This window comes from Palaemon carinicauda, chromosome 45 (assembly GCF_036898095.1).
Source record: "Palaemon carinicauda isolate YSFRI2023 chromosome 45, ASM3689809v2, whole genome shotgun sequence".
Classification (NCBI taxonomy): Eukaryota; Metazoa; Arthropoda; class Malacostraca; order Decapoda; family Palaemonidae; genus Palaemon; species Palaemon carinicauda.
This window is the reverse complement of record NC_090769.1, coordinates 42342560-42353428: the sequence shown is the minus strand read 5'-3', so window position 1 is coordinate 42353428 and position 10869 is coordinate 42342560. Positions and strand designations below refer to the sequence as shown.

At 38.4% G+C, this 10869-nt stretch overlaps 1 protein-coding gene across 1 annotated transcript in view; it reads left to right on the top strand.

The window, feature by feature from the left end:
* Positions 1–137, top strand: part of LOC137634891 (mucin-1-like) — a 6338-nt gene extending 6201 nt beyond the window's left edge. The window contains exon 3 of the mRNA XM_068367439.1: positions 1–137. This exon is cut by the window's left edge and continues 960 nt beyond it. Within this exon, the coding sequence (XP_068223540.1) occupies positions 1–137 (137 nt within the window).
* Positions 138–10869: the final 10732 nt, after the last annotated feature.

The following is a 10869-nucleotide window of genomic DNA, read 5'->3' as shown; positions in this document are numbered from 1 at the left end:
CGGACCCAGCAGGCATTGGCCTGACACTAGATCAGCCGGACCCAGCAGGCATTGGCCTGACACTAGATCAGCCGGACCCAGCAGGCATTGGCCTGACACTAGACCAGCTGGACCCACCAGGCATTTGCTCCTTTTGACAGTCTCTTCCTCTACAAATGCCCCTCTCCTCTTGGCAACAGTTCCTCCCAAGAGTTAAGTGCCATGTGGTAAGGCTTTTGGGTTGCATTGTGACCAGGCCATGGTCACCTGACAATGAACCAATTTGTCCGTCCAGGTACTCACTCCTAACAAATGAGTTGCCACCTCCTTTGTTCCTCTACTCTCAGCAGCAGTCATTTACAAAAGAGAGGCTACGTTTAGTATCGCTGGTGCACTTTTGGATAAGGTGCCATACCCCCCAACTCTAATTTCTGCCTGTCAAGAGACCAGTTAATTGTGCTTTTGGGCCCATTCCTGTCCGGTGGTGTCCTGATAGGTGATTAGGTGAACAATCTTGCCACTCATCCTAAGGACTCAGGTGCCAGCTATGGCAGCTACTTTCCTCTTGGCATCAGGCTTAAGAGAGGGATGGCAGTCATTAGCGCTTGTTCTTTTGTTGGCTTCTTTAGGGCATGTTGTCACACCCTCATTGTCCGCTGAACAAAAATTTGGTGAGTGCTTCAAGCACTCCATTTGGGTCTAAGTGTCTTCTACTTTTTGCACTCAGTTTTGCTTTGTTGCCAGAATTTCTTGCCTCTTCCTTTGGACGAGGGACAAGCGCTAAGAAGAGGGACGCAGAAGTGGGTGCATATCCTTTGCGATGCCTTGAGGAGGCTTGGTCACTCCCTTTTTCAGTCGGTGCCTGCCACAGTACCAGGGCCATTGAAACATCTGACGACACTCGCAGCTCTCCTCATGGCGTGAGACACTTGCCTGACACCGGTGACATTTAGTTGAGCTTGTGTTGTGTAGGTGACTTTGGGATGTTTTTTTACCCTTCATGAACTCCCCCCCCCCTCCCCGCCCACCACTAAAGATTGCCTGATATCAGGCCAGTCGACTTACCTTGGTACTCTCTCCATGGGAATGAGTCGCCATCATCTTTCGGCCCCTTGGATACACAAGCGACAACAAGTGGCAGTATGTAACACTAGTTCTTTTGTGGGCTTAATGGGGTTCCTATGCTTTTCCCCCAATTTTGCATGACAGAAGATCAGTTATTTGGTTTATGTGCTCTTTCTAGGGGAAGTGAGGCAGGCGGGAGTCTGGTTCCCTGCTAGCATCTTTGGGAGGAGTGGTGACACTCCCCTTCTTTCCCCTGATGCCATTGATGTCCTTAGTTTAATTTTTAGGGAGGGGGGGGGGGTGTCTGGTCACTCGTGGTGTCTAGGTCGCCTGCCACTCTCTGTCCCCCTTCTCTAGGCTCCAGGTTCACATTCGAGATTGGGTGGCATTTGGTAGCACGTGTGCAATTTCTGGTGTTATGGTTTTGCTTAGGCAATCTCCCCTTGGACTCCTCTGTAGACCAGAACTCATGAACTCATCCATAGTTTACATGGCTAAACAGTTAGTTTCTTGAATTCAGTGGTTTCTCAGGATTTTAGCAGGGAGATTTATTCGTTGCTAGAATTAGTTGCTTAGCAGGAGGTCCCCTCTTTGGTTTTGTTGGTTTCAAGCATTATTCTTGCCCATGCTATTCTGCCCCTCTCAAAAATGGGGCATTTTTCCAAATTCTTCCTCCAATTCAATGGGGCTCATCAGGCTAGATAAATTATCGTAAGGTAATAATTATCAATATATAATATACACAAGAAAGTTAAACTTTAATGATACTTTCCTGCGTAATACAGCTAGTCCCATCCAGCCTTCCCCACATCTGTCAGGCCATGACTGATTTTCAAGGTGAATAGACAGCTAGTTCCGCTGACACTGTTGCCAACGGGGGAACAGAATACTCTTAGGACCTAGCAAAGTTGCCAATGTAGTTAAAATTTGGGCAGTTTTTAGATATTCAAGGCTATGTAATTTAGCCAGGTAAGTTATAAAAGATATTAATTTTATGAAAATTGAATTTCAAACAACTGAATGGCATTTTGAATTCGTTGCAGTTGTATAGGCCTATAGTGGTTAAGCCTGTTGATGTTTTTCTTCTATTAACGTGCTTTTTTCCCATTTGTATGGCGTAAGCACGGTTTCCTTCTTTTTGAAAGACTTAGCTTTGGCTTTGAAATTGGAGTAATAGTACCATTAAATCTGAAATTCCTTGTGTTCCTCATGGTAGTTTTCACAAGTCATTACTTTTCCTATCATAAATGCATGATATGGTGTTTAAAGTATGCTGCATGTGCATATCATGCTACTCTTTGCATCAATTCCATCTCCTGAATGCAGAGCTATGGTAGCCGAAATTCTTATGTCAAGGATAGTGGCTCCCCAACATTCGATTGTAAATATATTTTGAGAAACATCGGATCTTTTTCTTCAATTGCACAAAAGCTGCATATAGAGGAACTCTTAGAGGGGTTTTGCAATGAATCTATCATGAGTATTTTTCTTTTAATTGTTTCATTCCACATGTTTCTAGTGTTGTAATTCAGCCTGGTCGTCGAGTGTTGTTTAATCCTAATTTGTTGCACAAAAACTGTTATTAAATTCCTTACTCCTGATCTAAATATTAATTTCTGGTACCTTCGCTGTCATGTTTTTTTCTTGTTACACAAGATTTTTTTTTTAAATTTGATTGTCTCGACTTGTATTTAGTACTAGGTATGCAGTTAATTCTAATCGGATTGAGATGTTGTTGCTGCTGCTGCTGCTGCTGCTGCTGGCTGCTGCTGCTGCTGCTGCTGCTGCTGCTGCTTACTATTACTATTGCTTGATATTACTACTATTACTATTACTGCTATTACTACTATTTCTACTATTACTATTACTACTAATTATAACTACTAGTTAAACTATAAGCACCGTTGGGAAAGCAGGATGCTATAAGCTCAAGGGCTCCAAAAGGGAAAATAGCCCAGTGAGGAAAGAAAACAAGGAAATAAATAAACAGAGACGTAATTAACAATTGAAATAAAATATTGAACAGTAACTATGTTAAATTAGATTATTCATATAAACTAATTTTTTTTTTTTTATAAAACAAGAGGAAAGAAATAAGATAGAATAGTGTGCCCGAGTGTACCCTCAAGCAAGAGAGCTCTACCCCCAAGACAGTGATAGCCATGCTAGAGGCTATGGCACTACCCAATACTCGACTACAATGGTTTGATTTTGGAGTGTCCTTCTAGAAGAACGGCTTACCACATAGCTAAAGAATCTCTTCTACTCTTGCCAAAGGGAAAGTAGCCACTGAACAATTGCAGTGCAGTAGTTAACCCTTTGAGATCAAAAGAATTATTTGGTAATCTCACTGATGACAGGTGTGTGCATACAGAGGAGAATGTGGAAAGAATAAGCCCGACAATTCGATGTACGTGTATGCAAGGGAAAAATGAACCGAAACCAGAGAGAGGTATCAAATTTACTGTCTGGCTAGTCAAAGGACCCAATAAGACACTATCGGTAGTATCTCAACGGGTGCCTGTTTCCCTTGCCAACCTACTTTTTAGAAGTTTTATTCCAGCTGTGACCAGATTCTGGAACGATATTTGCACCAATAGCGTATGGGTTTAAGAATTTGATTTTCCTTGGAACGCAGTGCAATCTTAATGGGAAATTTTGGATGTTGACAGAATTATATTGGTTACCTAACCATAAAATTAAAAATAATAATTTGACTTTCTTGGATATGTTTTAATATTCAATAATAAACAAAGAAAAGTGGTTGTGATTGATCTAAAAAAACAGGAAACTCCAATTTGCTTACGGGAGATGAAACTCTTTTCTGTTAGTAAATTTTATTTTATTACCGGTTAATTTAGTTATATTTTGAGTTACGTTTGAAATTATTGCAGCATGTGTTGAATTTGATCTATCAAGGTCTTTGCTGTTGAGCTATTCGTTTAGTTGCCCATTTGATTTATTTGGAAGTGTGATAAAAGCGGTCTCTCTCTCTCTCTCTCTCTCTCTCTCTCTCTCTCTCTCTCTCTCTCTCTCTCTCTCTCTCTCTCTCTCTCTCTCTCTCTCTCTCTCTCTCTTTATTTTCATTATTAAGATTCATGTAAAGACTTTTCGAACTGTTCCAAAATATTTATAAATTCCTATGAGCAGTAAATGAAAGTACAATCCTCACTAAAAAGAATTTCATTGCTCCCTTGTTTAATATCAGATTTTCTCTCTTCTCTTTTTCTTGGAACCCACTTAAAACAAAGGCCTTCTCCATCATGAGGCTCAATACTATGCAGTACTCTAGAAGTTTTATTCCAGCTGTTACAAAGTTGTGGAATGATCTTCCTAATCGGGTAGTTGAATCAGTTGAACTTCAAAAGTTCAAAGTTGGAGCAAATGCTTTTTTGTTGATCAGGCGGACATGAGTCTTTTTATAGTTTATTTATGACATATTTGTTTTTGATGTTGTTAATAGTTTATATATGACATGTCTGTTTTGACGTTGTTACCTTTTTTAGAATGATTTATTGTTAATTTGTTCTCTTCTTTTATTTATTTCCTTATTTCCTTTCCTCGCTGGGCTATTTTTCCCTGTTGGAGCCCCTGGGCTTATAGCATCTTGCTTTTCCAACGAGGATTGTAGCTTGGATAGTAATAATAATAATAATAATAATAATAATAATAATAATAATAATAATAATAATAATACATGTAAAAGTCTTTGAAGGAAAATAATTTTTATATTATACATGTTTTGATGTATTTTTTTTGTGTAGTTTTTTTTTCTAAACTGAGAACGTCTTTGGCCTCCATTGGCGAGTATTAGTATCCAAATAGGAAATTCATTATGTTTAAAACAAGACCCAGTCTTAAGATTTCATAGGCAAAAATAGTAAAGACACAAATTTTAAGGCTCGTTTCCCTAATGACCCTACTTACAACTGGAATGTCACATATATTTCAGAAAGAGGAAATTTAAATGGCGCTTAATGGCAAGTAAATGGCTGTCGGATATGATGCTTCCGGAAGGATAAGATGGAAGAGCAGTAATAAGCCGGGTATTACGGTTTATTGCAGAAGTAAACGATAAGGAATGTACTGTATTATACTAATATTGTTTTGCGTTTTTTAGCAAAATATACTCAAGTACAAAGTTTGTATTTCGGCAAGTTAAGATTTCGGAAATGAGAATTTTTTTTTTTATATAGATATTAATTGTTGAGGTTTAGTATGTTTCCATTTTATTTACCTGCTGACCAAATTTTCAATTTCTCTTAAGTTTTCTGAATTGTTCAGTTTAATTTTACGTAATTTTTTTATGAGAGAGAGAGAGAGAGAGAGAGAGAGAGAGAGAGAGAGAGAGAGAGAGAGAGAGAGAGAGAGAGAGGGAGAGAGAGAGAGAGAGGGAGAGAGAGAGAGAGAACACATTCAACAACAGCTACTACTACTACTACTACTACTAAATGGAAGACCATTCAATTTCAATTTCCAATAGTTTATCCTGGGACAATTGAAAAAAATCCTAGGATTATTTGACCCCTGGAAAATGGCCGGGATCCTGTGATCCCGGGAGAGAAACCCTAATGCCAAGCATGTAGGACATCTTGCACATCACTGTTAGGAAGACGTCCCCCTCGGCGTCTCCAACGCTACCCTCCTCTGTAACGTCAGTACTGGTAAACCTAGAACTTGGATACCTACTCCCATGCGCCGACAGATGTTTGATTTAATTCATGGCCTTCCACTTCCCCCTCGCCGATCTACTGCACAGCTACTTACTTGTTTACTTGCTTTGGGTTTAAATCCAACCCTCCACTGAAGTAGAGTAAACTAAATTTACTTCTCGGGCGGGTCCATATTAATCATCTAACGAAACATTTTCATTATAACTTATACAATTCTTTGATTGTAGCATCTTCCAAATCATATAATCTTGTGAAAAGTAATGTCTTTAGTTTCTTCTTAAATTCAGTTGCTCCCTTGAGGGCCTTCATTTCAGTTGGCAGTTTATTATAATGTCTAGGCGCACAGTAGCTAAAAGCCATTTCACCAAATTTACTATTTGTTCTTGGTTCAGATAGGCTATGTTTGTCACTCATGTGTCTTATGTTAACATTTGTTTCTAGTTCTAGTTTATTCAGGCATTCTTTTAGATATTTTGGTTCATTTTGGTTCAGTATCTTAAACGTTAGTAAGAGTAGCTTGTATTCAATTCTCGCTTTTACCGGCAGCCAGTGTAATTTAATTAGTGCAGGGGTAACTCTTCCCCTATTGTGTAGTCCTTTTATTAATCTAGCGGCTCTGTTTTGTACTCTCTCAATTTTCTTCAGCTGATAATTTGGTAATCCATAGAACAGAGAGTTTCAGTAATCAATTCTTGAAAATGTGGTGATTAATGAGTATGGCCATAGATTTTTCATCTAAGTATTTACTAATAAATGCCATGTTTCTAATGAAGACGGTATTACTAAGGATGCTAAGGACTAGGTCCATGCCTGTACTTCATGCTTCATGCTAAACTTCAAAAGTATGTCGACCCACGAATTCAGGAGTAGGCATCTTTCTTTAACCTCAGCATTGTTTTGCCCACCTTCATGTCGACGTAGTTGGGGACCTACCCACATCACAAGGACACCCTTACCTGTTTACAGTCATCGACCGCTCCACTCTTTGGCCTGAATCCATTCCTATGGACTTTGCAACATCTGCCTGATGTACATATTATTATTATTATTATTATTATTACTATCCAAGCTACAACCCTAGTTGGAAAAGCAAGATGCTATAAGCCCAGGGGCTCCAACAGGGAAAAATAGCCCAGTGAGGAAAGGAAATAAGGAAATAAATAAATGAAGAGAACAAATTGACAATAAATCATTCTAAAATAAGTAACAACGTCAAAACAGACATGTCATATATAAACTATTAACAGCATCAAAAACAAATATGTCATAAATAAACTATAAAAAGACTCATGTCCGCCTGGTCAACAAAAAAGCATTTGCTCCAACTTTGAACTTTTGAAGTTCTACTGATTCAACCACCCGATTAGGAAGATCATTCCACAACTTGGTAACAGCTGGAATAAAACTTCTAGAGTGCTGCGTAGTATTGAGCCTCGTGATGGAGAAGGCCTGGCTATTAGAATTAACTGCCTGCCTAGTATTACGAACAGGATAGAATTGTCCAGGGAGATCTGAATGTAAAGGATGGTCAGAGTTATGAAAAATCTTATGCAACATGCATAATCAACTAATTGAACGACGGTGCCAGAGATTAATATCTAGATCAGGAATAAGAAATTTAATAGACCGTACGTTTCTGTCCAACAAATTAAGATGAGAATCAGCAGCTGAAGATCAGACAGGAGAACAATATTCAAAACAAGGTAGAATGAAAGAATTAAAACACTTCTTCAGAATAGATTGATCACCGAAAATCTTGAAAGACTTTCTCAATAAGCCTATTTTTTGTGCAATTGAAGAAGACACAGACCTTATATGTTTCACAAAAGTAAATTTACTGTCGAGAATCACACCTAAAATTTTGAAAGTCATACATATTTAAAGAAACATTATCAATACTGAGATCCGGATGTTGAGGAGCCACCGTCCTTGACCTACTTACAATCATACTTTGAGTTTTGTTAGGATTCAACTTCATACCCCATAATTTGCACCATGCACTAATTTTAGCTAAATCTCTATTAAGGGATTCACCAACCCTAGATCTACATTCAGGGGATGGAATTGATGCAAAGAGAGTAGCATCATCTGCATATGCTACAAGCTTGTTTTCTAGGCCAAACCACATGTCATGTGTATATAGTATGAAAAGTAATGGGCCAAGAACACTACCCTGTGGAACACCGGATATCACATTCCTATAATCACTATGGTGCCCATCAACAACAACTCTTTGAGATCTATTACTTAAAAAATCAATAATAATGCAAAGAAACGACTCACCCACTCCCAACTGTTTCAGTTTGAAAACAAGGACCTCATGATTAACACGGTCAAAGGCAGCACTAAAATCAAGGCCAATCATACGAACTTCCCGACCACAATCAAGGAATTTCTGTACAGCATTGGAGATTGTGAGAAGGGCATCACATGCTCCAAGGCCTTTACGAAAGCCAAATTGCAAACTAGGGAGTAGATGATTACCTTCAGCAAACCTATTAAGACGTTTTGCCAGAAGACGTTCAAAAACTTTAGATAATATGGGAGTTATGGAAACTGGGCGGTAATCAGTGGGATTTGAGCTACCACAAACACATTTACATAGAGGAGTAACATAACCAATTCTCCAACTAGTGCTAAAAACTCCTCTTCTTGCTAACTTGCGCAAAATAACAGATAACTTTGAAGCTAAGAAATCTGCTGTCTTTATAAAAAACAAAGGAAAAATACCATTTGGGTCTACACCTCCATAAGCATCAAGGTCCACCAACAGCTTTAATCTCACGAGATTGAAAAGCTAAATTAGTTAGTTTAGCCTCAGGAAAACAGGAATGAGGAAGTTCAAGTTTTTCATTACTCTGTTTACTGTCAAAAACATCAGCCAAAAGGGTTGCCTTTTCCTTTGGACAGTGAGTGACTGAGCCATCTGGTTTAAGTAAAGGAGGAACTGTTGCATCTACACCAAAGAGTGCAGATTTAAGGGTAGACCACCATTCATGTTCCTGAGTTGTACCAGAAAGTGTTTCTTTTATGGTTAAATTGTACTCCTTTTCAGTTGAGGCATAAACTCTCTGAGCAAAAGCTCAAAGCTGAGTATAGTTGTTCCAGGTCAAATCTGATCTGTTACCCTTCCAAAGATGATAGGCCTCCTGTTTCTCCAAATAAGCACGTCTACAATCATCATTGAACCACGGTTTGTCCTTCACTCGGTACCTTAGCACACGAGAAGGGATACGCCTATCAATTATGTTGACTTACTCCCAGGATGTATAGCGACATTTGGTATCCATGAGCATATTACTTCTGACAGGTACCAATTTCATCTCTCAGTTGTGGACATCATTAGTGAAAATCCTGGAAATCACTGTACATCAGACAAGCGCCTACAACCCTGATTCCAACAGAATGGTTGAAAGTTTTCATCGCATCCTCAAATCAGCTTTGATTTCTTACTGCAGAGACTTCAACTGGTTTACTCAGCTTCCTTGGGTCCTCTTGGGACTAAGGATCACTCCTAAAGATGACCTGGATGTCTTGGCAGCTGAAAGGTATTTGGCAAGCTATTACTTGTCCCTGCCCAAATTTTTCCATCTGCAACCTCCTCCGACAATCCCCGGCACTTACGTCATGTTGTGGAAAAATTTACTCCGTGCTGCCAGACACACATACCGACAGATCTGCACTTGGCAATGCATTTTTTCCTGCGCAACGACAACAGCAAGTCACCGCTACTGCCCCCTTACACAGGCCCTTTTCTTGTGATTCGTCATACGTTAAAGGGTTTCTGCATCAACATTGGTGGCAAAGAAAACTGGATCTCCATTGATCGCCTAAAACCTACATATCTCCTGACTGATAACCCTCCTACAGTATGCCTCTTAAGAGCAGGAGCCCTGTTTCACATGTATGTCATTTTAGGGCTGGGGGAGCCATGTAAAGCACATGTTTCATACATGCCCGTACATTACAACAGTTTTTTTTTCTTATCATTCGCTCTCCCCAGCACTCATTAATAAATCAACTTGTATAAACCTGATAGCTCATGTATAATTTTGTTTGAATATTTATGACCTTCTTGCTCGCAAGTCCTGGTTTTCAGCTCGACGTCAAATAGAATTTAATTTAATTAACCTCGTCTCTTAGTTACATCCCAACTGCTCGGTCTCACACATCCGTAACAGTAGGAGAAGTAAAGTAAGCTTTGAAAATCAATAAAAGAGGAAAAGCAGAAGCAGATGATGGCCTAACAATTGATTTAATAATAGATGGAGGCAATTTCATTGTAGTAAATCTTTCTGAACTTAACACACGATGTTTGCATAAATGCTCTATACCTACGGCTTGAAAATACTTGTTTATTTAATTAATTCACAAAATGAAAACACAAAAGACCTGAAAAATTACTACATAATAAGATTATTCGTGTATTATAGAAAATATTAAAAAATATATTAGGTGAAATAGAAAGTCAGTAAGACTTTAATCAACCAAGAGAGCAGGCAGGCTTCAGAAGCAGGTAATTAACCAGCTAATAGAAAAATCAACGTAGTATAACAAACCACTGTTATTTCAGCAGTAACAAAAGTATCTTCAAAAACAAGAAATAAACTGAATCTTATGCTAGAACATTTGAAAGTATAAATACAGGAAGTACGGCAGTCCTAAAACTAAATATAGTCAGAAAATTTGGATTGAGAAAGGAATTAGATGGGAAGATCCTATCTTTCTTAAACTATTCACAGCATGTTGAGAACATTCAAATAATTTAGATTGGGAAAATGTAAGATTTAACATTATCGGGGAATAACTTGACAATTTAAGATATGGAGAGGGATTGCAAAAAATGGTAGAAGATTTGAATAGAGAAAACAAAAACAGAGGACTGAAAATGAATTAGTAAAAGTAAGTTAATTTATTATGAAAATGCAGAGAGAAAACAATTGAAGGTTATGGTTAAATTTCTAGAGATAGTGTTGCCCCTGGACATGAGACCGAAATTGAGAGAAGAATAAGCTTGGGATGTTGAGATTTTTGGTTAAAAAAAAATGAGACTGAAAACCAAAATGTCACATTCTCTAAGGAAAAAAAGAATTATCAGATGGTATCAGTTTTAACTTATGCATCAGAAACTTGGAGCCTTACTAAAGCCTTG